This window comes from Miniopterus schreibersii (genome assembly GCF_964146895.1).
Source record: "Miniopterus schreibersii genome assembly, chromosome: 8".
Lineage (NCBI taxonomy): Eukaryota > Metazoa > Chordata > Mammalia > Chiroptera > Miniopteridae > Miniopterus > Miniopterus schreibersii.
This window is the reverse complement of record NC_138109.1, coordinates 9,074,095-9,100,351: the sequence shown is the minus strand read 5'-3', so window position 1 is coordinate 9,100,351 and position 26,257 is coordinate 9,074,095. Positions and strand designations below refer to the sequence as shown.

Sequence of the window (26,257 nt, the reverse complement as noted above, 5' to 3'; positions counted from 1 at the left end):
AGGCTGTCACTCTGCTTCCACTCTGACAGTCTAAGACCACATTGGCTTTTTCAGCAGCTTTTGGCTTGTGGTCAACTCAAACCCCCAGATCTTTTTCACTGGGATGGCTGCCAAAGCCACATCTTGTGCATTTGATTTATGGCTTGGGTTAGCTGAGGGCTATGCCTGATCCCCAGAAGCCAACAGGGGGAGGGCAACGGTTTCTGTACCCCTAGGAGGAAGAGTGGTTGCAGGCCCCCAAGCCTCAGTGTGAATGTGGGCAAGCTCCCCTTCTCCCTGTTTATATTTCCTAGTCCTTCGGGCACCAAATGCCAGGACCTCTTGAGTGGGATTTTCATCAACATTCAAGTCACAGGCTACCAGGGCTCAAGCAGACCAACCTTTCAGGTTCCTGGGGGAAGCAGTGCTTCTGGAAAGCACCCAGAAGAGCAAAGAGAGACAGACAGGTATTGGAGGCCTGGACCCCGGAGCTTGGTGTCCATGTGCCCTGGAGAAGGCACTTCATTGCTGTCAGCCTCAGTTTCTCATCTGCAGAACAGAGGTGACTAATCCTAACCTCCTGGCATTGTTAGGACAAAGGTGCCCAGACAGAAAGTGCCTTCCTGGGCATAGCAGTGTCTGTCCGGGGTCATAGATAGCTGCAGCCAAGCAAATGAGTAGCAGGTGCCTGGTAATGACTCCATCACACTGAGGAGGAACCAAGGCCCTGAGCTTGTACCACTTTTGCAAATATTGTTCCCGCTCAGCCAAACATTCCTCTCTTCAGGGACTGCGTTTTAAATGCCACCTTTTCAGAAAGGCCTTTCCTGACTACACTCCCTAAAGGCAGTCACAACTTGTGTTTAGATATTTGTGTTTATCCATCGCTTCTTTCCCTCTGTCTCTCTTACTAGACCCTCAGCCCCCTGAGGGCAGGGACCCCATCTCTTCATTGGCCGCTGTCCCTCCGGCCCCAGCACAGAGTCGGGACTCAGCAGGGTGCGGAATGACCGGCAGGGACTGGGAAACATTCCTTCGGACTTTAGCTACAAATTCCAATTGTGTTAGGTGAGCTAGGGATCCATAGAGAAGCATGTTTATTTTCTCTCCACAAACAAGGCCACTTCCCCACTCTGGCCCTCAGTGTCCCCAGCTGTAAAATGAGGTGTAAAGTGAGAGATTGAACAATCTCTTCTCTAAAGGCCTTTTAGCTCTAAAAGACTCTAAGTCGGCACCGGAAGGGGGAGAAAATTGTATTGAATTTGTATTGCCTGTTGGGTTGAAAAAAACAACTTCTGCCAGGAAATCTCTCTTACTCTGTCACTTTCTCTACTGGCCTGGAAAAAACTGCCCTGCGCAGGCCCGGGCCTGCGGAACCCACACCGCAAGAGTCACAGGCCCCCTCCTGCCCCTGAAAGGTGTGTGGCAGCTGCTTCCCCGGGGGGTCCGGGGGTTTGTTGCCTTAACCGAGCTCATGGGCAGGTAAAAAATTCCAGACATGTTCTCTGCTGACAGCTAATTGTGTCCTTTATTAATGACCATGGCTTTCTTGGGGCAGGTGGGAGGAGGGAGGAGGCCAGTCTCAGTACAGGGGCTCCCTCAGGTGGAGCCGATGACCACATTTCTGGATCCCATAGAAGGGGAAGTGCTATATGAGGTGACCCTGAAAATGCACCCCCTAGCTGGAGAGGGGAGGAGCTTTCCCAGGCTCCCCAAGCCCCAGCAGGGGTGGCTGGTGCTGACGCAATAAGGCAGGGATTTGGGAATCCTGCAGCCTAGGTTCTGGGTCCTAAGTTGGCCCCTCAGAACACAGCCATCAAAGTACAGTGGATGGTCTTCAGGGGGAATCCACAGGGGGCAATGGACCGTGGCAGCTTGGGAGATGTTCCCCAGCACCATCCGGCCATCACCCCCTTGTGGTACCAGGACTGGGCCCTCCTGGCCCTTCCTCAGTGACCCACTACACCACCTGTCAATACAGCAACCAGATGTGCTCGGGGACTCGGGCCTGGCCCTGCCAGATGTGTCAAGCTTTCCCAACACATCCGGCTTCCCCTCGGGCACATTGTGATTATTATTTAACACTCGCTTTTCCAGCATCTGTGAGGCCAGAGGATTACAGGCTAGGAGGCTCTGGCATGTCGATCCAGCTTAAGGTCTGGGGGCCTGTTTTCTCAAGGACCCAGTGAGGACCTTTATAAGCCCTGTTGCGGGGATCACCTCACACTGGAGAGAGCGCTTTTGTGAAGCTCTGTTTGTTCCCCATTTTCTCACTAAGTCCTCATGTTAGCCTAGGGAAGAAGGTAGAGTGTGCAGCATTAACCTCAATTATAGAAGAAAGATGTGAGGCTCACAGAGGGACATAGTGAAGAAGTAGCTGAGCTAGGACTTGAACCAGGCAAAGGAAATTGCATGTGCAAAGGCCCTGGGGCTAGAGGTGGCCTGATGTGCTCTAGGACAGCCAGGAGACCAATGTGGCTGGTATGGAGTGGACAAAAGGGAGGGTAATAGGAGGTAAGTTCAGAGAGGTAAAAGGGATACAATTACAAAAAAGAATAAAATAAAATACCTACCGATAAATTTAATCTTCGAGGTAAAGAGGGCTTTGTTGGCTCTTTGTACCCCAAGTGAGACGGATGCTATTGAAGGGCTTTGAGCAGAGGAGCAACCCACAGCTGATTCCTGTTCTGCAGGGTCCCTCTGGCTGATATGCTGAGAGTAGACTGCAGCCAGAGGAAAGTGGGGAGGTGGGAGGGCTAGGGCAAAAACTAGGACACCAGTCGGGAGGCTACAGTGCTCTGACAGCTACCACTCCTCTTCTCCTCTGTCTTCCCTTCCCTTCTGGGCATCAGGACTCCTGGGCTGCAGCTTCAGCTCCATCAGCCACTGACTTGCTGTGTGACCTTAGGCAAGTCACTGTCCATGTCTGGCTCATGTATTCTGTAGTTATAAAATGAGAAGCTTGAACCAAAAGCTCATGAATATTCTCCTGAATTCTAATGACCCAGACCCCACCTACCTCCCTAGCCTAATCTCCCGCCTCTTTCAGCCTCGAACTTCATGCTTCAGTGACCCTGAACTATTTGTAGCTCCCCAGGCACAAACCGTGCCTTTCACGCCTCTGTACCTTCCCACGGGTGTCCCCACTGCCTGCAGTGCCCTCTCCCATCTGTAGCCCTGCACATGGAGAATCTATGTTCTTCATCAGGCCTGGGAGGCTTCTCCAGAGGCTTCCCCTGATCCACCCCCTTCCTCAGTGCTCCTGGGCACTTTGACAGGTCCCACTGATCTTTAAGAGACAGTGGAACAAAGCAGATGTGGACTCAGAGCTGGCTCCAAATCCCAGTTGCATCTCGGGGTTGCCTAGTGATTTTGAGCCTCTGTTTCCTTATCTGTAAAATAGAGACAATTATATTTCCCACTCCCAAGGTCAAGGTGTGCATGCAGGAAGATCGTAAAGCACCTAACACAGTGCCTGGGTAACTGTCGCGTCTGCAAAGCCAAATTCTAGCTGCAGAGAAAGGGCTGTTGAGTGAACACTGGGGATTGCCCTGGACAATGTAGCCCCAGATCACTTGAGTGGCCCTGGTTAGGACCCCAGGACAGCCCCGTGGCCCAGGGGGATTCCTGTCCACCCCTCCTGTCACCAGCCCCTCCCTCCGCTCACCTCTTCCATCAAGGCCTGGTCAAAGCTGCCTGCCGGCAGCCGTGCAGCTCTTGGAAATGTCCTTAATTGCTTCACCAGAGTGGGGAGTCACCCTGCAGGCAGATAATTAAAAAGTTCAGAGCTTGATTAATTGGGAGGAAATTGGAGGAATGGGGCTGCCCGCTGGGCGGGCGGGAACCCCTATGTGGGGATAGCATGAAGGGAGGCAAGCCAGAGCCGGGCTGGGGGCCTAACGTAGGATCCAGGGGCTGGGAGGGCTGGTGTGAAGCACGCTCACCTACCTTTGCAGGTGGTGGGGTGCAGGGTCTGACTTCCCCAGGAGACTGAGCTCTACCAGCCCCTCACACCCACATGCAACGGGGAGGAAATGTCAAGAGACTCAGTGGTCATGAAAGTTCTGGTTACTCCGGCCTCGGGGCCAAGGGATCTACAGGCCCGCTCTGTGCCAGGCTCTGTGCCAGGCTCTGTGCCAGGCAGTGAACAGGGCAGGCGTGGTGGCTGTCCTCAGGGAGCTCACAGCTGGGCGGGTGGGAAGGTGGGATATGGGGAGACAGATGTTAACCAGATGCCAAGAAGGATGAAGGTAGAATGCATTGAGAACCGTTTCTGGGGGTTCCGATATGGCCTGGGGGCTCCAGAGGCCTAGAACAAAATCTCCAGTCCACACACAAGCTGAGCGACCTTAAGCACAAGCCTCAGTCAGTCACTTTCTGAGACCTGTCCCTCACCTCTCGGCCAAACACTGGTGCTGAGAGTCGCTGGACATTGTAGGTTCCTGCTGTCACCCGGGCTCACAGCCTGGTGCAGGAGGCAGAGAATTACGACTGTCTAATTGTGCACTAGCAGCTGCAATGTGGTGCGGCCCCAAACTCCAGTCCTAGGACAGGGTCCAAAAGGTGATTTGGGCTGGAGCTGAGATTTGAAGGATAAAAGGGAGTTAGCCAGGCTGGAGCTGGGACAGCGTGTCAGGCAGAGGGAACAGCCTGGGCAAAGGCCCAGAGGTGAGACCGAGCACAGCTTTTTGGGGAGCTTGTCTCTGCCTACTGTGATAGGACCCTAGGGCACAGCTGGGCAGTGCCAGGAGCTGAAGCTAGACTCACTACAGGCACAAGGGAGCCACTGAAGGGTCTTGAGCAGAGGAGGGACTTGGCAGATGATTGGTGTGGAGTCTGGCCTGGGGAGGCCCAGGTTTCCCCCCGCAGGAAAAGGGGAGGTGTGTTAACACAGTTCCTGCTGCTTCCTTCTGACTTCTGAAGTCCTGCCAGCTGCTGGCGGGGATCCACAGAGCCCAGGTCCCGGCAGGGGGCAGGCAGGGGGTCCTGGGCACGTGAGGGTGGGGGTGGGAGAAAGATGACTGACATCCCCTGGTTGGTCCCAGTAGAAGTTACCACCACAGGGGAATGACCCTGAGGCACTGCCTAGATTGAACCTGGCCAGGCAAGGCCCCCTTTTCAGAGGAGAAAGGAAGGTAGGGGAAGGGCAGGGAGGGGCACTCTCATCAAGCTGGGTCACTGAGGGCTTCAGAGGAAGGTGTTAGAACATGGACTGTGGGAGCACAGACTCTGCCCCTACCCCCTGAGTGACTTTGGGCGAGGGTATGGGCTAGGGAAGCTCCTGGCTTAGCACCGGGCAGGCGCATGTTAGCCACGGGGATTGGAAACTCCTGTCCCAGGAGCTTGCCACCTGCTTCCAGTGTGGCTTTGCCCATGGCACAGAGGATTGGGCACCCTGCCCAGCCAACCCAGGGAGACTGACTCTGTTGGCTTAACCTCAGCAGCAAAAACAAGAAGCATGCAAAATGCAAAAGCCACTTTGCATGAGGGAGACCCCAAACCCCACCCACTTAGCCACAAGAACAACACAGGCTCAGCCCTGGCATATGCACAGCACAAGCCCCAGGAAATACACAAATCAGTTTTTCCATGGTGGAGGAGTACATAGGGCCCAGGGGTGGGTGCCTGAGCCTGTCCACAGCCACAGTCCCCCAGCTGGAAGAGGCCATAGAGATGGTCCTGCCTAAGCCCAGAGTGGGCTCACAGGGCAAGGGCAGCTGAGCCCAGGCCTCCCTGCTCTGGCCCAGGATGCTTTCCTCTGTTCAGTCAACTTCCTTTCCCTGGCCCAAACCCAGAGCTTCTTAGAGACCCCAAGGCAAAGGAGTATGCCATCTACCTTCGTACCACCTGGCACTGCTGAGCCCAGAACCCAGTTCCTGCCCCTCTGCCCACAGCAGCCAGCACTCAGGCCTGGTTAAAGGAGAGTTTTCCAGCCCCCCCTCTTACAGGCAGGGCCTGGGCCTTTTGTCTCAATGTCCCAGTGTCTGGCACAGAATAGGGACTTAAAAAATGCCTATTGAATAAATTCATCACTCACCATCTCCCCAACTGGACCCACAGCCCTGAGGGCAGGGGCTACATCTTTGTCTCTGTCTCCCCAGGGCTGAGCACACAGCAAGGGGTGGGCCAAGAATGCATGAAGATGTCAGCAAACACGTGGACAGCACTTAGTGTGAACCGGCAGGCACTGTTGCAAGTGCTTTCTCTATGTCGCCTCATGTAATCTCTGCAACAAATCCAAGTGCTATCAGCATCCCCGTTATACAGATAAGAAAGCTAAGGCACAGAGTTAGTACCTTGCCTGGCACACTGTTAGCAAGAGGCAGGCCAGGGACTTAGCCCTGGGAGCTGGCTCCACTGTCCATAGCCAGGTTCAATGTCATCAGACCTCCTGCTCAGGTTCTCAGTAGCCGGACCTAAACTGTGATGAGTCCTCCTCTGCCTAGATCCACGGGACATCCAGAAGACAGAGAAGCTCTCCCCCCACCCCCCACCCCCCTGGCCTACCACTCTAGGCCAACAAGTTTTTTATTTCATTGCAGCATTAGTTATTTTGGAGAGTAAACTGGAATCTCTGGGAGGAGAGGGGGGAGCAGAGCAGGAAACTAACCAGGGAGGCTTTGAGGATCACCCAGTGCCAATTAGCAGCCCCTCCATGCCAGGCCCAGATGGAGCCCTGCTTGGCCTGACTCAGGGCTCACTCGGTCAATTATCACCTATCCCCAGAGCCCAGGGGGCAGGTGGGAGAAAATCTGTTTCTCTGTAACCCTCCTCCCCCTCCCCGGCCGACTGCCATCCCCACCCTGCCTGCAGTTGCCTGGCCAAAGGCTCTGGGCATCAGCAGAAGGTGGGTGATGGCCAGCTGCTTTGGCCCAAAGTCCTGTGTTTGGGGCCCAGGCTTTGCCTCTCCCTTGCTGAGTGACCCCCTAAAGCCCTGTCCCCTCAGGAAGCCTGATAAGATGGTCTCCAGTCCTGACATTCAGCCATCGATAATTTCTGTGTCCAGCAGTATCTGGGCACAAGATCTTCGGAACCACAAAGACTGGCAGTCAAACTTCAGCTCTGCCATTTAGAAGCTCTGTGACCTTGGTGTGGTCACCCACCCCCTCCGAGCCTCAGTTTTCTCATCTGTAAAATGGCGTGTGATAATGGTACTTCAATGGGTGGTCATGTGAATTTAGTGAGAAAATCCATGTTAATCACTTGTACTGGGCCTGGCGCTTGGACAGCACATGATAAATGGGGAATTATTACTGTCCTTACATGCTGGGTGATAAGCAGAGCTAACATTTATATAGCACTTGCTATGTGTTCTAAGCACTTTGTGTATATGAACCTATCAAACCCACAGCCCCTGCCCTCAAGTTGTTCACTGTCCAGTTGGGGAGACAGACCTACCTTCATTCAGAAAACTGAATTAAGTGAGCACCTACTATGTGCCAGACCCTGTATTAGGTGCTAGGCATGTGGAGATTAAAGACCCAGCCCTACCCCAACCAGGGTTTACCTACCAGTGGGCAGAACACAGAGAACTCACATATGGTTAGGTCCAGTGGTGGGATGGAGCTGGTTTGTGCCAGCTTGGCTAACAAGAGTCAACTGTGGGCATTTCTTCCCAACTCAGTTATATCAGATTGGTAGCTGGAAATTTGCCCTGGGGGGAGCATTTACACCACAGGAATCAGCAAACACAATACTCCAGTCAGCCATTTAGCAGCACAATACTGCCTAGGGAGCATATGGCTGGTATACTCAGTGGAGGTCTAAGTTATGTGCTGTAGAGAGCGGAGGGCAGGCCTCCCAGAGGTGCACATGTCCGATTCACCAATCCCAGGGGACAGGATGATGGGAGAGAAGGGCATTTGGGCAACCGGACTGGTGTGTGTGCAGCCAGGGCATGTAGGGAGCTGCAAACATATGAGAGAGGTGACCGATGGCTCTGGAGAAGTATACAGGAAGGTTGCCTGAGGCTAAGATGTTTCCAGGACACGGGGCTTGCAGTCTGAAACCCAGATTGAGTAGGCCACCCCAGTGGGCAGGCCCCTGGGAAGACCCATGGGGAGAGCAAATGGGAAGTGGAGAGAGATCTGAGCATCCACGCGGCCTGAAGGAATTGAGATGATAATGGTGGCACCACACCTGGGATTTACTCGACTGAGTATTTGCTCACCTACTCTCTTATCTGATTCTCACAACATCCCGTAAGGGGTATATTTGTTCATTCAACAAATATATATTGAGCACCTACTATGTTCCCACCACTCTGTCACGAGCTAGAGACCCAGTGAGACCAGACAAACCTGGTTCCTCTACCCCTCTCCAGGTTTTTCCAGTGCAGGGAAAAGACAGCACACACATTTATAAATGGTTTTCTAATATACAGTTGACCCTTGAACAGTGTGAGGTTTAGAGGCAGCAACCCCACGCATGGTCGAAAATCTGCCTGTCACTTTTGACTCCACAGTCAGCCCTTTGAATCTGCAGATTCAGCCAACCTCCGATGGAAAACAGTATTTTTGATCACATTGGGAATTTGAAAATATTGTTCTCGATCCACAGTTCCTTGAACCCACAGATATGAATGAAACCCATAGATATGAAGGGCCCCCCTATATTCATTGGGAAAAAAACCATGAATTAGTGGACCTGTGCTGTTCAAAGGTCAGCTGTAATTACAAATTGCGATGAGGGCCAATGAAGGAAACAGACATCACTAGACGTCTCGCTGTTTCACTAGCGAGAGAGTCACTTTAGTCAGGATGGTCAGGGCGGGCCTCTCCAGAAGGTGGCATTTAAGCTGGGTTCCAGAGGATGAAAAGGATCAGCCACGGGAAGAGCAGGGACAGCCGTCCAGGCACAGGGTACAGCATGGCAAAGGCCCCGGTGAGAACACTCCTGATGACCGGTGGGCTGGAGGACAGTAAATGAGGGGAGTGGCAGGAAGTGACAGGAAGACAGCAGAGCCAGCCTTGCAGGTCCTGTGGGCCAGGCCTAGGTGTGTAGGCTAATTCTAGTGCCTCATGGGGAGCCGCTGCCGAGTTTAAGTGGGGTGTGGTGCTCACCAGATCAGGGAGGGCGGGGAGACCCATTCAGAGGCTCTCACTGCGCCTATTCCACGCGGGTGCCACCAGCTCCCTTTCTGGAGGAGACTGCGTCTCAGGGCAGGAACCTGCCTGAGCCCACACATCTGTCAGGGGTGCAGCTGCCCAAGTCTGTGTCTTCAGGTCTCGTTTTCTTCCCACTTCTGTACGAGACTCAGATGTTGGCAGGACGGGCGCCTTCCCAGCTGAGAAGCTAGGAGCAGCGTGGTCCCTAGGGCACCGGGCTCTGTGGACGCCAGCTGCCCCAGACTTCTCTCCAAGGGAGAGGAGGTGGCGGATGGGAGCTGAGGCCCCAGCACACCCCATAGTCACACGGTACAGCTGAGATCAGAAAAGAGCCGTGTGTGTCTGCTCCTCTCTGGGCCTCAGTTTCTTCAAATGTCAAATAAGGTGGTTGAGCTGGATGCTTTTCCAGCTCCTCACTTCATCCACCCATCACCCACTGGGCATCTGGCATTGTATTGGAAGGTTACAGTCCAACCAGGTACTTACAGGTTCATAAGTAAGTAATTAAAATAGTCACCTCAACTCGGCTCGGCATGGGGTCTTAGGGAAGACTTCCCAGAACAGGTGATACCTGCGCTGAGTCTTAAAGGGATGTAGGAGTTCGCTTTATGACAAAGGGAGGGCATTCCAGGTAACAAGAGCAGGAGTGACAAAGGCCAGAGGTGTGGAGGCGGGTCTGGGGGCGGGCACCATATGCAGTTCACTGTGTAGACCATCAGGCAAGGCTTAGGGTCGTGGGCACTGAGAGGTGGGCATGTGCCAGTCCTGGGGCCTTGGGAGACCCTGAGGAGTTTGGGGGGGGGGGCTATTGTGGATTTTTTAAAATAGCAGTTTTGTTGTGCTGTGACTCACACACCATACAATTCCCCTATTTAAATAGTATAAGTCAGTGGTTTTTAATATATTCAAAATTGTGCAACCATCACAATCAATTTTAGAACATTCTTATCACCTCAAAAAGAAACCCCATTCCCCATTGGCCTCATTCCCCATTCTCTGCTCTCCCAAGCCCCTGGCAACCACAAATCTACTTTCTCTCTCTATGGACATAGCTATTCTGGAATTTTCATAGAAGTAGAAGCACATACATGTGGCCTTCTGTGACTGGCTTCTTTCGCTAAGCATAATGTTTCCAAGCATCATCGTGGTGTAGCATGGATCAGTCCTTCATTCCTTTTCACGGCCACATAATACTCCATTGTAAGCCATTGTGGATTTTGAAGTAACACAGAAAGTTTTTCACTTTGGAAAGCTGGTCCTGGAGGGTGGGCAGGAGAAGGCCAGATGGCCAGGAGAAGCTAAGGAGTGGGTGGGAGGGCAACAGAGAAGAGCCAGGACAGGGCACTGCTGGGGAGGGAAGACCTGGTAATTGGTTGGCTGCAGGGGGGAGGGGGAGGAATGACAGAGGGAAGGGTTTTATGAAGCACAGTGCCAATAGCTACAGAAACCACAGAATGCCCAGCGGGAGGGCCAAGGGATGGCTGGGCAGCACACCTAATGAGAGAAAGCTTCTGGAGGAGGCAGCCTGGGGAGTCTGAGAGGGGGCCAGGGCATGGCGATGGGAGAGGACAGCCGGGAAGGCGGTCCAGATGGAGGACTGGCACGGAGCAGAGGGGGCAGTGGGCAGCCACTCACCAGCCGGGCCCAGGGAATCGCCAGCAGATGGAAGAGGCATGCTAAGCTTGGGGAGCCAGGAGGATCTTGGTCTTGGAGCCAAAACCCTTTGGCATCTATCAGGATGGTCTTAGACCCTCACTGGAGCCCTGTGCCCCCATTCTACAGAAGAGAAAACTGAGGCTCAGAGAGGTCAACTGCTCAACTACAGCCGGGGCTACCCCTTTATCTAGCCAGCAGGAAAAGGTTGGTGCCTAAGAAGAAGGTGAGAGGGAGAGAGGGCAGGAGGACTCAAGGGCCCCAGAGCCAGCATGGCAAAGTGGAAAGAGCCCTGGGCAGGCACCCAGAGCAGAAGCTGGCAATCCCTGCTCAGCACTCAGACCGTTGACACAACATGAGTCGCATAAAGGTGGTGTAGTGTGTGGTTGGGGAAGTGACCCCTGGAGTCAGACCACCTGGGATCGAATCCCAGCTCTGCCACTGTAAGCCCACGTCCTTGGAAAGTTACTCACCTCTGTGTTTTCGTTCCCCCATCTGAAAATGGGGGTGATAACATCACCTCCGTCATATGCTGGGTGAGGCTTGGATAAATTATTATCAGTTAAGTCCTTAGAACAGCACCAGCATTTCATAAGTACTCAGTAAATGTCAGCCATTTCTTATTTGTGATCTAGAGCCCTGTTTCCCCATCTGTGCAACGGAACCCCAATAACTCCCCAAAGGCGGTCATTGCCATCCTTGCTGGTGTCGCTCTAGCCTGGTCGGTATGTCAAAGTCCCTTCCTCCTCACTTGGCAGCTCCTTAAGGACTGAGATGGAGCTGGTTCTTCTCCAAGATCCCCACAGGCTCTAGTCAAGGTGGCATCAGTCAGGTGGTTGTTGATTAGGACGGTTGCCACCTTCTGGAAGCAAAGAAGGGCCGGGGGCTGAGGGGAGGTGCCGTTCTCAAGCAGCAAGCCCTGAGATTGTAGCTGCAACCCCTAACCCCTCCCAACCCTGGGCCAGTACTGTTCATCGATTACAATTTTACGGCGACTTTATGGGGTAGATGCTCTTACCAATGAGAAAACTGCAGCTCAGAGAGGTTGTCTGACTTGTCTGAGATCACCGAGCAGATTGGTATTTGAACCAGATAGTTTAATAATGCCCCGGAATTGTTTTAGGCATTTTTGCCTAAATTAACCAACTGTCATCCTCACCATGACTCTAGGAGGTGGACACTATTGTCCCCATTTTACAGACGAGGAGACAGCTTAAGCAACTTGCCCAAGGTCATAGTGCTGGCACAGGTGGAGCTGGGATTTGCCAGGCAACCTGCATGCTAATCACCATTCTTCGCTGTCTTTCTACTTGCACAATCTCCAAAGCCCAAGCTCTTTCCACTTAAGCAGGAAGTTTCTAGAAGTATTTATATGGAGCATCTGAGTGCCAGGTTCTGTGCCAGGGACAAGAGAAGGAGCTATGAATCAGACATGTGTCCAGTCCCAGGGGAGCCAGGAGCTTGTCCAGGAGACCTCTTGATGAATAATGACAACAGGGGAGTAAAGCCCTCTGAACTCAAGAAATGTAAGCACCAAGGAAAATGGGGCCTCTGAGGCTGGGGCTGGCTGAGAGGTTGGGGATGTCATTTGCTGCTAAGACTTGGACTTGAAAGATAAGCTTGAAGACTAAGGCTGGAACAACTATTTGGGCAATTTATATTAGCCGTTTACATATGAGGAAAGGATGCTCAGAGAGGTGGTGTTGCTTACCAAAGGTCACACAGTACTCTGGCATGGAGTGTGCTCCAGGTAAGGGTCCCTGGCCTGTGGATAGTTTGGCCGCATTTCTTCCCAAGAAGGAACTTGCCCCTTGCAAAGCTCTTCCCTGTCCACCTTCTCACTTACGCCTTGATGGATCTCCCCAAAGGCACCACAGCAGAGCTGGGATTATGAACCCCAGTAAATAGAAGAAGAAACAGGCCAGGAAAGGGGCAAGGCCTAGAGCCCAGGCCTTCTGCTTCCCAGCCCAGGGCCAGGAGGAAGGGTAGGGCGGATTGGCACACAGGCCCACACAGGAGTGGTTACCTCTTGTAGAACCTAAGCCCTGAGCTACAGGGCCTGAACCCAAATCCTGAGCAACCCCCAGAAAAGGGAAGAAGGCCAAAGACCCTGTGAGATCCCGGATGGCAGAATACACACCAAGTACAAACACTGCCCTCCTCAGGCTGTTCCTGGTACTGCAGACCCCTTTATTTAATAAATTGATCACCTACCATCCTAACAGCTACGATTCATTGGGCACCTATACTGTGCAAAGCCTCGTGTCATGTGTTTTACACACTCACACCAAATGCTCACAATGGCGCACAGAAATGGGCCTTAGAATCGTAATTTTACAAAAAAGGAAACTGAGTCTCAGAATGGTTAAGCCACTTGTCTAGGGCCACACAGCTGGTACAAGGCCAAGCTGGGACTCAGACCCAGGTCTGTCTGCTCCCAAAGCCAGTGTTCTCTCCTGCTCCACCACATTGCCTCTCTACGTGCTCTGAACTGTGCTGGGTCTTTTCTGTTATAATGTAATCATCTCAGTCATCTGGGACCCAGGATTCTAGTTACAGGAATCAGGGCCCAACCAGCCATTAGTAAGCAAGACTGGGCCACAGGCACTTCTGCAGACCTCTTCAGAGTCTTTAGACTAAGTCAGGATTGGTCCTAGAAGCTGTGGCCCAGCCAACCTGGAGTAGGTAAGGAAGGCTTGCCGGAGGCCCCAGCTAAACATATAGATAGCTTTAGAGACATGAAAGTGGGTAGCCTGGAACCTTCTGGGCACAGCTAAGACTGCCACGTTAGAGAGTAGAGACCCCCAGGAACTTTAGGAGATGGTGTTTCTCAACAGGGATACTGTGTGGCCCCTTCCACGAGGCCACATGGCCCTCACGATGCTGTGTGCCCCCTCCGTGAGACTGCATGGTCCTCTCTGAGTCCACTGGTTTACTCAGTCACTCTCTTTGTCTTCTCTCCCAGGTTGCCCATCTGGAACCTTCAAGGCCAACCAAGGGGACGAGGCCTGCACCCACTGTCCCATCAACAGCCGGACCACTTCAGAAGGGGCCACCAACTGCGTCTGCCGCAATGGCTACTACCGAGCCGACCTGGACCCGCTGGACATGCCCTGTACAAGTACGTCTGGGGCCCCTTGAGGGCAACGTCTGAGTCCACAGTCTCCCGCAGAAAAGCCCAGAGTGAAGGTTGGGCGGCTGTCCGGCTATAGCCAGCCTTTACCGAGTGAGGAGCAGCCAGTCCCCGGGGGGGAGGGGAAATGGAAAACTGGTTAGAAAAGGACCATCCTGGGGTAGCTGCCAACATGCAGATACCACGGAGCTGCCATCTGGCTCCTTACCCCCTTCTCTTAAGTCACATGGAAGATAAAGTCAAGGTCTTGATTCACAAAGGGACAGAGAATGGCAGGGTTGGCAGAGAAAGAACCAACACAGGTGGTATCTGTGGCAGAAAAGGCTGCCCGGTGTTCTAACCTGGCAACAGCTGCCTGAGTCACAGGCCAAGTTTCTCTAAGAAAGGGTGACTATGAGGGCAGTGTCGCAACCCCTGCATCACACAGAATGGCATTTGGCTGCAAGTAACAGGGAGTTGACCCCAGTGGCATAAACCATAAGGATTTATTCTCTCACATAATAGAAGCCCAGAGACAGGCAGTCGTGGGATCGTATGGGAAATCCATGAGGTTGTCTGGAACCTGGCTTTCTCTTTCTGCTCTGCCATTCATAGCATGTGGTTTCTATCGGGTCACTCCATAGTCCAACATAGCTGCCGAAGCTCCAGCCATCACACATGTTGTAGGCAGCAGAAAGAAAGGGCTAAAAGGATGAACAAAAAGTCCTAACCAACAACTTCCACTATAATCAGTAGCCAGCACTTAATCCCAGGAGGCTGGGAAATACAGTCTCTTAGCTGGACATACTGCCACCTGAGTAAAACTGGGTTCTGTTGTGAGGAAGAAAGGAAAATAGATATTGGGTGGGTGTAGCCCCCAACACAAAAAGACTGTCCCTAAGTAACAAACACCAAGGAGGTTGGCATCCAGAAAGAAAGGTTTAAGCAGATATGCTGCAGGATGAGAGTTATATTCTAGAAACATCTCTCTGGTGGGTGAAGAAGAGAAAGTATTTGGAGGAAGCCTTTTGGGAGACGTGGGCTGGAGCCAGGGCGGAAACATACCCCACAGCCCCCACTGACCGACACCCTCCCCCTCCCCCTCCCCAGCCATCCCCTCCGCACCCCAGGCCGTGATCTCCAGCGTGAACGAGACCTCCCTCATGCTGGAGTGGACCCCGCCCCGCGACTCGGGGGGCCGCGAGGATCTCGTCTATAACATCATCTGTAAGAGCTGCGGCTCAGGCCGGGGCGCCTGCACCCGCTGTGGGGACAATGTGCAGTATGCGCCCCGCCAGCTGGGCCTGACCGAGCCCCGCATTTACATCAGTGACCTGCTGGCCCACACCCAGTACACCTTCGAGATCCAGGCCGTGAACGGCGTCACCGACCAGAGCCCCTTCTCGCCTCAGTTCGCCTCCGTGAACATCACCACCAACCAAGCAGGTAAGCGCTTCAGGGGCAGCCCCGCGCCACACTGTGCCAAGCGGGCATCCTGCCAGCCCCCGTTAAAGACGCCCTCACACCTGTGGCTTCCGCTTTGCAAAGGCCGTGCGTGTGACCCAGCCCCCCGGGGGAGTGCTGCCAGTGTAGTGGTGTTTATAACAACTGCTGTCGCTTGTTGAACGTGTATCCCTGAACGTGAAAGTGAAGCTGCTGTAACAAAACGGCCCAGTGTCGGTGGCTTAAAGAACACAGGAAGGCATCTCTCTCGTGTAGGACCAGGGGGGAGCAGCCCAGGTTAGCGGGGTAGCTCTGATCCGCCTGGAGGCTCAGGGACCCCACCTCCATCCGTCTTGCTGTCTCAGCACCCCCCATGGTCAGAGCTGAGTGGCAGGCATGTCTGTGCTCTAGCCTGCCGGAAGGGCGGGAGAGAGGAGACCCTGCGCAGTGACAATGTTTTTAGCAAGGAGGGCAGAGGTGGCACCCATCACTCCTGTGCACCTTCCACTGGAAGGAACTTGGTCATGTGTCGTCACCGATCCACAGGGGAGGTTGGGAGGCGTATCTCCCAGCCTGACTTCAGTCTATCACAGTGGAAGGTGGGGAGACAGACGCCAGTGGACACCTCGCAGTCCCCACAGGTGCTTTCTTTGAACTTCGAGCCCACTCCAGTCTAACTCCACCTATGCCCTCTTCCCCCTATGCCCTCTAATAATCCTTTCTGTGACCCCATGTTGCTCTCCATCTTCCACCCTGCCTTCCTTCACAGCAAAAAAAGTTGCCAAACAATGTAGTCTCACCCCCACTTCAGTCCATTCCACTTAGGTGTCTGGCCCCTTCTCTCCTCCAAGACCATTGTCCTCAGGGTCACCTGAGACCTCCATATGGCCAGGTTCAGGAGACACGTGCAGCCTGATCCCCCAACCAAGGGCCACATGAGCTTGTCAAGGACCTTATGGTACCTGTGAAAACTTTGTGGTTGGCACTGTGAATGTGCCCCTCAGTTATTCACTCAACAGTCCTTGCCAAGCCCCTGCTGTGAGTGTGATCTGGGCCCTGTCCAAGGAAGGGAAGCCAGGCTCCAGGAAAGAAAGCGAGTGGGCTACCCAGCTTATCATTCTGATGTCAAGTGGCACCCACACAGTAAGTGCGCAGTGGATCCGGAAGTGGAGGTCCGGGAAGGCTTGCTGTAGGAGGCAGGATTTGACCTGCAACTTAAAGGCCCAGTAGAAATTTGAAAGGAGCTATAGAAAGAAATAGAACTGAAGAGGCAGGGAGGGCAAGCACAGGGCATGGAAGGAGAAAGGGCAACCAACTCCACCTGGTTGAGGGGTGCTTTCCATGCTTGACCTCATTGCGTCCCCCTGGTCTCCTTGAGTAGGAGGCATCTGTGTCCCCATTTTACAGATGATGCTCAGAAAAGGGGAGTCACAAAGCAGGAAGGATAAGAGACAGGCATTAACTAGGTCTAACAGACTTCAGTGTTTGGGCTAAATCCAGGGTATGTCCAAGGGACCGTGAGTGTGACTGTGGGTCTGACTGTGCGTGCGAGGGAATGTACTGGGAGAAGGTGTGGGTCTGCCTTATTGTTTGGGTGACTGTGTATTTGCGATTGCATGTGACCTTGGCGTGCGACTTCTTACTGATACATCCGTTCCTGTGCATGGGTGTGTCTAAATCTGAGGGACGTGGAGGCGGTGTGTTTGAACATGAGCTTATATGTCTGAATGTGGTCTGCCTGTCTGTGTATTGGTGTCTGAGAGGAGTGGTGTGGTTTTGTTTGTGAATGTTTGTGGTATTGCTGTGGCTGAGAGGGCATGTTTTTGAGCATGTGCCTGCAGTTCTTGAAGGGCCATGGGTGCATTTAAGTCCCACTCAGATTGGGGTCCGGATGGAGCTGACTCAAGGTGGGCAATCTTAGAGAACCTCAAAAGCCAGCCACTCTTGGCAGAGACAGCTAACAGATTGTGAAGCCTCAGCTGTGAGTGTCTCCAGCTTGACAAAGCCCCGAGGTAGAGAAGCCAGGCTCCCAGTGGGAATGGAGGGAAGGGAACTATTTCAACTGAAGGAAGCTAGAATTCCCCAGAGCCCCTGGATTTCTTTCCCTGGTGGTGGGGGCCTTCCCTGTATCCATTTGGGAGCCCTGAGGGTAGAACTGCCTACTCAAGAAGCCTCAGCATATTAGCAGCAAGGATGGAGGCTGGGCTACTGGAATGGAACCCTCTTATCTGGAGCTGGAGGCTCCCAGAGAATGGAGATGGGGCAGAGTAGAAGTGAGGGGCTTTGAGAGAAGATGGTGCCCAGGGAGCCCTCAGGATTGAGGGACAGAAGCAGTGAGAAACAAGCACTGGCTTAGGAACAGGGGACCTGAGTCTGATTCCCAGCTTTGCCATTCATTGGCTGGGTGATCTTAGTGTATTGGTCAGTTATTGCTGCCATAACGCTGCATAACAAAACCACCCCAAAACTCAGTTGTTTACAACAATAAACGTTTATTTTCTCACTCCCTAGCCTGTGGGTCGGCTAGGATTTAGCTAATCTGCACAGGCTGAGCCGGGCCAAACTCCAGAACCTGGGCTGGATTCAGTCTATTGCGTATGTCTCCTCATTCTCACTGGACCAGCAGCCACCCAGGCTTATTTCTCTTGTGGTGAATGATGGGAACACAAGTGGCCGGGCCAAGCCACACCACACAAACACACATCTCTGCTTGTGGCGCAGTCGCCCACAGTAAGTGAGTCCTGCGGAGTTACTTGGCAAAGGGTGTGGGTGCATACTCCTGTTACAGAGAGAAGAACCAAGGTAACTGACCCAACCTCTCACACTGGTGAGCATCACTCCTCCCTCTGGGCCTCACTTTCCCCACCAAACTGCGCATCAGAACTGTATGAGAGCTTTTCAGAATATAGGTTCTGGACTCCATTCCGGACCTCCTGAATCAGAACTCCAAGAGTAAGTGAGAATCTGCATTTTTATCAAGTGGCTCAAGTGTTTCTTACCATCAGACAAATTTGGGAAACACAGGTCTAAGGGAGTCTAAGCCCCTGTAAGCCCTCCATCCCTGAGGCTGTCTGGATCATAACCACCCCTCCTCCTCCTCTCTGTTCCAAGCCCTTGACCAGCCCCATGGGTGACCAGAGCTGGGGACTGTGCAGCCACACCATGCCCTCACCATATTGTCCCCCTTTGCCAGATGAGGAAATAGAAGTCCAGAGAAGTAGAGTCCTTTATGTTAAGTCCTACTACTAAATGGCCTCAACTAGGCTTTAAACCCAGGATCATGTGACTCCAGGTCTACACTGGAGAAGACATAGTTCTTGTCCTTGCAGATTTCTGTCCCAGTTGGGAAGATGAGACATGGACAGAGTCTATATACAAGATGGCATGAGTGAGGGCCTGAGGAGGGGTCAGGGAGGTGAGAGAGATCACAGGCAGGAGAGATCATTTCTTCCTGGGGAGTAGGAGAAAGGCACACCGTGGAAGGCTTCTAGGAAGAAGAGGCATCTGAGCTTGGTTTTGAAGAATCGAGAGGCACCTCACAAGCAGAGATGGAACCATGCAGGGAGGGAGGTGTCCCAGGAGAGAGAAGTACAGGAAGCAGGTCGGAGGGAGAGTTCTCCTTTCTGTTCCCCCTCAGCATCAGACTCTTCTGCTACAGGGTCTTTGCACATGCTGTTCCCTCTGCCTGGAATGCCTCTCCCCTCCCACCTTCCTTCAGACCTCAATCCATCTTCATTGACCTTCCTGACTCGATCACATGCCCCAGCACCATGGCCCTCAAGTCCCTGGGGTCCAGCTTTTGCTTTATGTCTTCGATCATTTCCTCCTGTCTGTCTCCCCCACCATCACCACTGGGTCTGCTTTTCCTCGCCGTGGTTTTCCCAACACCTAGACCGGGGCACACCGCAGCGAATGCTCAGTGAACATTTGCAGCAGGGCCCTGAGAAGCATGGAGCGAGGCGGGGTGCAGAGAAGGACCATAAGGCTGGGGAGCAGGGCGGGGGACTTGATTTCCAGACAGATGCGTGCAGTGGTCGGTTTTAATCAGACCCTAAAATTTGGTTTATAAATATCTAGCTCATTGCCTTAAAAGGAAAAAGGATTCCTTCGGGGCGAGTGACTGGGCCTTGCTCGCGATCCCCTGGCTTCCCCGGGGCCAGAGCTGCCTTCTGACTTCATGAAGCCGTCGTGGCACCTTTGAACCACGCCTTTCTGCCCCGGATTCATGATCTTCTCAGGGACCCCTGGAGGAAGGAGGTTGGGCTGTGTATCCCCCCACTTGAGGATGAAGGCACAGGCCTTGGGGGATGTCAAGCAGATCCCTCAGCTGGGAAGGGGCAGGCCCAGGATTCGGGCTGACTGTCCAGGACCAGAAAGGGTCAGAGGGGAGAGGACGAGCCTCAGGGCGGGTGTCAGAGGGGAGATTCTCTGAGGAGGTGGCATTTAAGCTGAGATCTGAATGAGAGGCAGAGACAGCCAGGCAGACCTGGGGGTGCGCGGCACGTCGGTCACGTGGGGCTCGGCCTCGGGGCTGCATCCAGTCCTTGGCCGGCCGCCAGGGCTGCGCGGGACTCGATCTCACCCTCCGCAGCTCTGAGCAGCGGTACCTCTGCCTGGCTCCCGAGCGGGTGGGAAGAGTCTGGGCTTTGGCGTCAAGCCAGCCAATCTGGCTTTGAATCAAGCCCGGCTGCTCACCAGCACGTAGCCCTGGACGAGTTACTTAACCCGCATCTTCCTCGCGGGTTTCGTCGCCCCTCCTTGCGGGACTGCTGTGAGGCTTTGAGCTCAAGTCTCAAGGTGCCTCACAGGCTTCTGGGTACATGCAGGCTCTCAAAAAGCAGAGATCATTCTGCAGTCTCTCTTATCATAATAATAGCTCACATTTACCGAGGGCTCACTACGTGCCAGACATCATTCCAGGCCCTTAATGATGAACCTTCACAACAATGCCAGGAGGTATGTCCTGTTACCATCCTGTCTTTTAGGTAAGGAAAGCAAGGCCTGGAGAGTTAAGGGACTTGCCCATGGTCACCAGGCAGGCAGTGGCAGAGCCTAAGTAATTATGTCTCTGCATACTCGGGGCTCAGTATTGGCCAGACCCAAACCTTCTGCAGAGGTCAGACAGGCTGTGCGAATGGGCCTGTCCCCACCACAGCCTGGCTGGGTGAATGCAGCCTTTGGGGCCACTTATGCTGAACAGTAGATTGACCAGTTAGGACACTGCCCTGTCATCATGTGCGAGCGGATCATGCGGGAGAAGAGGCATCCCTTCTGGGCTTGGCAAAATCATCCCTCGTCCAGCGCGGCCCTTTCCAAGCTGTGCGGGCAGGCTCTAATAGGAGACCTCACTTCTCTGAGCCTTGGAGTCCTCACCTTCAAAATGGGCACATATCTATCATTCCAGCTTTGCCAGATGGTTGCCAGGTTAGCAATAATGGGGACAAATCCCCTAGGGCATAGTGGGTGAACAATACACGACAGCTAGGCTTAAAATGAAATCAGGTGTGTTAATTTCCTGTTGCTGCTATAACAAAATGCCGCAAACTAGGCAGCTTAGAATGACACACAGCCCTTATCTTACAGTTCCATAGGCCCAGAGTCCAGTCCAGATCTCACTGGGCGAAAATGGAGGTGTCAGCAGGCTGTGTTCCTTTCTGAAGCCCTAAGGGATGACCCATTTCCTGGCTCATTTGGGTGGTAGCAGAATTCAGTTCCATGAGGTTATAGGAGGGAGGTCTCCATTTCCTGGCTGACTGTCAGCTGGGAGCTGACCTCTCTCTCTCTGGTCCTGCACATGGCCCCCTGACTCTCAGAAGCAGCAACAGGCATTGAGTGCTCCTCACACTCGGGCTCTCTGGTCTCTGACCCTCAGCTGGGAAACGTTCCCCTCTTTTAAGGACTCAGTGATTAGATTGGGTCTACCTGGGTAATCCAGGATAATCATCCCGTCTCAAGAGCCATAACCTTAGTCACATCTGCAAAGTCCTTTTTGCCATGTAAGGTAACGTGTCCACAGATTCCAGGATTAAGACGTGGATGTCTTTGGGGGCCATGATTCCGCCTATCCCGAAAGGGAACATAAGTCAAATTCAAGCCCGTCAGCATTGACAGGGGCCTTGGAGTTTAGCCAGTGCAACTCCTCCTTTTATAGAAGAGAAAACTGAAGCCCAGAGAGGTTCCTAAATGGTTGCCCAAGATAACAGCAGCTCCTTGGCAGGGCCAGTCTCCAGCAGCCTGGCCAGGTAACACCACCCCACGTGGCTTTCTCATGGAACGGCTTTCAACTCTCCAAAGCCCTTTCTGCCACCGAGTTCTCCTCTGATCCTCTCGCCCTCCTGGGGGGCGGGCACGCAGTGGCTCAGTCTCTAGAACTGGCATGAGCATGTACTCACTCACTTCTCTCCCTGGGGGTGGAGAGGATCAGAGAGAACCGGGCCAAGAAATCCCCCGGCGGGGCCCATGCCTGGGGAAAGGAAGAGCGAGAGAGAGGGCACTTCCCTCCCTGGCCGAGCCCTCCGAATGCGCCTCCCAAACATTCTGCAGGGAAGGCACTGCCGGCCTCGCGTGTCAGTTAAGATTGGGTTTGGCTGCATGTAGCGGGAAGAAAAATAACAGATAGCCGCTGCCACAGTAATGTTGTTTAACAAGCAACCATAAAACCAATGGCGTAAAAACAAGAAGCTCTTATTTAGCTCAAGAGTCTCTGGGTGGGTGGGCTGGATGGGTCTTGGCGGAGAGCGCTCGCATGTTTGCATTCTGTCTCTCAGTCACTCGGCAGCTCTTTGGGTTTTGTTAGGGCTTTATTGCATGTTTGGGGCTGACTGCTCTCAGCTGGTTAGGAGTGGCCCTGGCTGAGACAACTGGGACAACAACTCTGCTCCATGTGTCTCGGCCTCCAGGAGGTCAGCCTGGGCATGTTCTTTCTTGGGCAATCGCAGGGAATCAAGACAGCGGCAGATACATGCAAAGGGCTCTCTCAAGCCTCTGCTTATATCATGTTTGTTTATATCCCGTTGGCCAAAGCAAGTCACATGGCCAAGCCCAGAGTCAGAAAGAGCGGGGACTACACAAGTTATAGGGTAAATGGTGTAGATATAGGGAGGCAAGTAATACAACTAGTCTACCCTAATGGCTTAGATAAAATGGAGGTTTATTTCTCTTATGTGTAAAGGATGTCACAAAACAGGAGTTCAGACAGCTCCATGGAGTCATCAGGGATCTAGGCTTCTCAGCACACAGCTTCTTGTCCTTATGGGCCAAAACGGCTGCAAGAGCTCCAGCTATCACTTCCATGTCCCAGGCAGCAGGATGGAAGAAGGAGAGTGACAAGGGTAGGACTCCTCCCTTTGAAAGAGACTTCCTAGAAGTGCCACATTTCAGCTTCTATGATAGGCAAGCACATTGTAATACGGCCACTTTTAGCCGCCAGAGTTTTTGGAAAATATAGTCTTTTTGTTTGGGCACAAGGTGCTGAGCTAAGAACCAGGGTTTTGTTAATTTGAGAAAGAAAGAGTGGATACTTGGTGGGCAGTGATAGTGCCTGCCACATCCCAATTTATAGCTGAGGAACTTGGGCTCAGACAGAGAAGTAACTTGCCTGAGGTCACACAATCACCTGCCACAGGAGAGCTGGGATCCGAACCCTGAATGCTGCCTCTTCTCCCCTGCACCACCATCACTACCACCATCCAAGAGCCTCTGCTGAACATTCGGCTACTCACACTGCTGTCTGAGAGTCTGAGTGGCCCAGACAGCTACACGTGGCTGACACCCCCTGACCCCTTACTCTGGGCCAAGTTCTTTATATTCAGGTCTTTATTTAACCTCCCAACATCCCTGCCATTGTCCCCATTCTACAGAGGAGAAACTGAGGCACAGAGGGGTGAGGTAGGTTGTCTGGGCTACCTGATTTGAGGCCCAGGTCCCGGGTAGGACTGGGTTCCTCCAGGTAGCAACAGGCAGGACTGGGGCAGTTCAGCAGCGCGCTGGAAGGTGGGCGATTAGACGTGTCCACAGCACCAAGCGCAGGGCCTGGCCTCGGCCTGCTCACATCCCGCTTGTAGATAATGCCAGGTAATCAGGAAGAGAAAAAACCGACCTGGTCCCAACCCGATCCCGACCGCAGCCCTGCTGCCTGTGAGGCACAGTGGGCAAGAGGCTTCAGTCACTCACTTTCCTCGTCTGTACAGCGAGGTGCTTAACTCCTACTCCATCTGCTTGTGTGGCAGCCGCTAGGTGCTGCTGAATCCACGCTGAATTGAGGGAAGAATGAATGACCAGATGAACAGCCACCCTAGACGGGATCTTTTCTCAGGTTCAAGGAAAAAATATAAGACCTCCTGGACCCATCTTTTGTTTTTGTTTTTTTGTCCCAAAATGTGTTCCAGAGATGACTGGTTCCAAAAGACATTAATAACTATTATGTGAAAAAAGGGTTCTGAAGCCAAATGAGACAGACTGCCAGGTGAAACCAGGTTAGCTAGGTTTCTCCCCTGCAGGACATCTCAGAGCCTTGAATAAAGGAGTGTACAGTGTGAGTCTCACAAGCAGGGGTCTAGAACTCTGTGTATCTCAAACTTTCTTGGCCATAGAACACCTTTTCTCCATAGAAAAGTGCCACCCTAGGACCAGTTCTCAGCTTTGCCTTTTTTCCGTCTCACACAACTCTAAGAGCTTTGGTCCAATCAGGAAGAAACCAAGGCTCATTTTCTGGAAGAGTTTTATTTGTGGAAATTCTGTTGTGAGAATTATGATCAGGTCACCCAGAATTACAACTGGATCATTGGGAGTTAACTGCATTGCTACAGGTTTAAGAAACAGCTATCCTATTATCAACGTGAAATTCTAGAGGTCCTGTCTCGGGTAAAGTATTCCTGCAGCAGACCCTGGAGAATGCGAGCACAGCAATAAACAACTGATGTGGTATTGCAGGCTGGCAGGTCAACAAGAAGCCCCATGTCACGGCAGCAGGTCAGATCGCAGGTGGGCACAGGGGTCGAGGGAGAGCAGATTGTTAGTGACTGTCATATAGCCAAGCTGTCTTCCTCTGGCTACTCCCTGAAGCCATTGCTTCAGGGTCCAGCCCAAAGGTCAGTGGACTCAGCCAGGTTCCTCAAAGGGCTAGAAAAGGTGAGAGCCTGCTTTTCCCTCCTTCCTACTATCAACCAAGCACCTACTCTGAGCCACACACTGTTCCAGGCTCTAGGAATAAAGGATTGAATAAAAGAGACAAGGTCCCTGCCCTCAGATGATGTTAATGCTATAAAGAAAAAGAGGGCATGAGATGGTGAGTGACTGGGGTAGTCAGGTGGGGAGGGGAAGTCACGGAGGGCCTCTCTGAGGAGGCAGCAGTTTAGCTGAGACCTGAATGAAGAAGAGCTGGCCCTGGAAGATTTGGAGGAAGAGGTTACCAGGCAGAAACACCATGAGGCGAAGATCCCGAGAAAGGAATGACCTTGGTATGACTGGGAACAGAAAGGCAGCCCGTGTGGATGGTGTTTGGGAGCAGGCGGTGAGTGGCAGGAGGTGGCAGGCACCAGGCAGGTGGGCCATGTGCAGCATCTGTGTTCTAGTCCAGGTGCAGTGGGAAGCCACTGAAGACTGTCAACGGGAGAGAAGATGTCAGAGAGGCAGCGGGATCTGAGATCTGGGACTGGCGTCTCACACTGCCCAGTGCCAAGTGACTTCCCACTCCCTCTAAGCTCATGGGGTCTTCTGCCTGGTGAAAGAGTCAAGGCTGAGTGTAGGGGTCTCCATTCCTCAGAGTTCAGGGCTATGGAGGCAAAGCTGAGCAGGGCCCCCAAACTCATCTTCTGCGGTAGCCAGGGTCATAGGCCTCCAGACTTCCTGCCTGTCAAAGGGTCCTAGTCCCAGAAGGCCCTCAGAGACCACCTTGGTCAACCCCTTCATGCCCTGAGGGGGAAACGGAGGCACACACAGAAGCCTGCTTCCCCAGGTCTCAGCTAATGAAGGGAATGGATGCTCCCCCAGGGCCCCTGACCACCTGCTCTAGGCAAGCAGGCCCCGCCTGGTGGCCTCCCCCCTGCCCCTCTCAGCCAAAAGCCTCTTTTGTGCTTGCTCCCTGGGGCTCCATCTCCTTGCAGGGGTCACAGGACATCACTGACCCCATCCCCCTGTCAGCGTGCCCGGCTGGTAATTGAAAATACCAGAATTCCCCGAAGACCAACTTCAGGGAAACCTGACACCCCAGGGTGGGCAGCGGGCGGCAGGGGGGATGAGAGAACATCCAGCTGTTCCCTTTCTCGCAGTTAATCCCCCCGGATTCCAGGAGAAAGGCAGCCCTGCTCGGCCCCCCCTTGGCCCGCCGTTGCCGCCCCCTTGCCACACCCAGGGACACGGGGCTTACAGGATCAGAGCGCGTTAGCTGCCTGTAACCCAAGTCGGCGGGCTAAGCCCGCAGGCCCGGACCCCCACAGCCGGGTGGGACCTGCCTCCACCAACAGCTGAGCTCCCGGGGCCCGCGCAGGCTGGGTGGGTGGTAGGTGGGGTGAGTCAGCACAAGCCTGGTGAAGTTAGCTTTGCAGCGACATCACGGCATCTGGACCAGGGCGCCGCCAGAGGCCCTCCCTGGTCGGCCTGCATCGGACATAGCCACTCGAGGGGAAAGGATATGTTGGGCCCAGGTGGGCCTGGATTCAAATTCCAGCTCCACTGCCTGCGAACTGGGTGATTTGGGGCAAGTGACTTCACACCTCCGTGCCTCCATTTCCATATCCATAAAATGGGTATGATAATAACAGTCTCATGGGGTTGATATAACAGTTAAATGAGTTAACTGACCTAAAGCATTTGGAAAAGTACCAGGCATAGAAAGAACAAAGACGTGTTAGGCGTTAGCTAAGAGATTTTATTTTATTTTTTGCTGGGCATCATTTGACATACAGGGGTTGTCACGATGACAAGCTTGATGCAGCTTTTGTCTTAGTGGAGGAGCAGGTTTCTA

General features: G+C 53.2%; 1 protein-coding gene across 3 annotated transcripts in view; it reads left to right on the top strand.

Annotated features, from left to right (window-relative positions):
• EPHB2 (EPH receptor B2) overlaps positions 1-26,257 on the top strand; it is a 161,001-nt gene that overhangs the window by 113,573 nt on the left and 21,171 nt on the right. For all 3 annotated transcript variants that reach the window (XM_081145725.1, XM_081145724.1, XM_081145723.1), the window contains exons 4-5: positions 13,705-13,860; positions 14,962-15,297. In XM_081145725.1, coding sequence (XP_081001851.1) covers positions 13,705-13,860; positions 14,962-15,297 — 492 coding nt within the window. The remainder of the gene's footprint in view (positions 1-13,704; positions 13,861-14,961; positions 15,298-26,257) is intronic.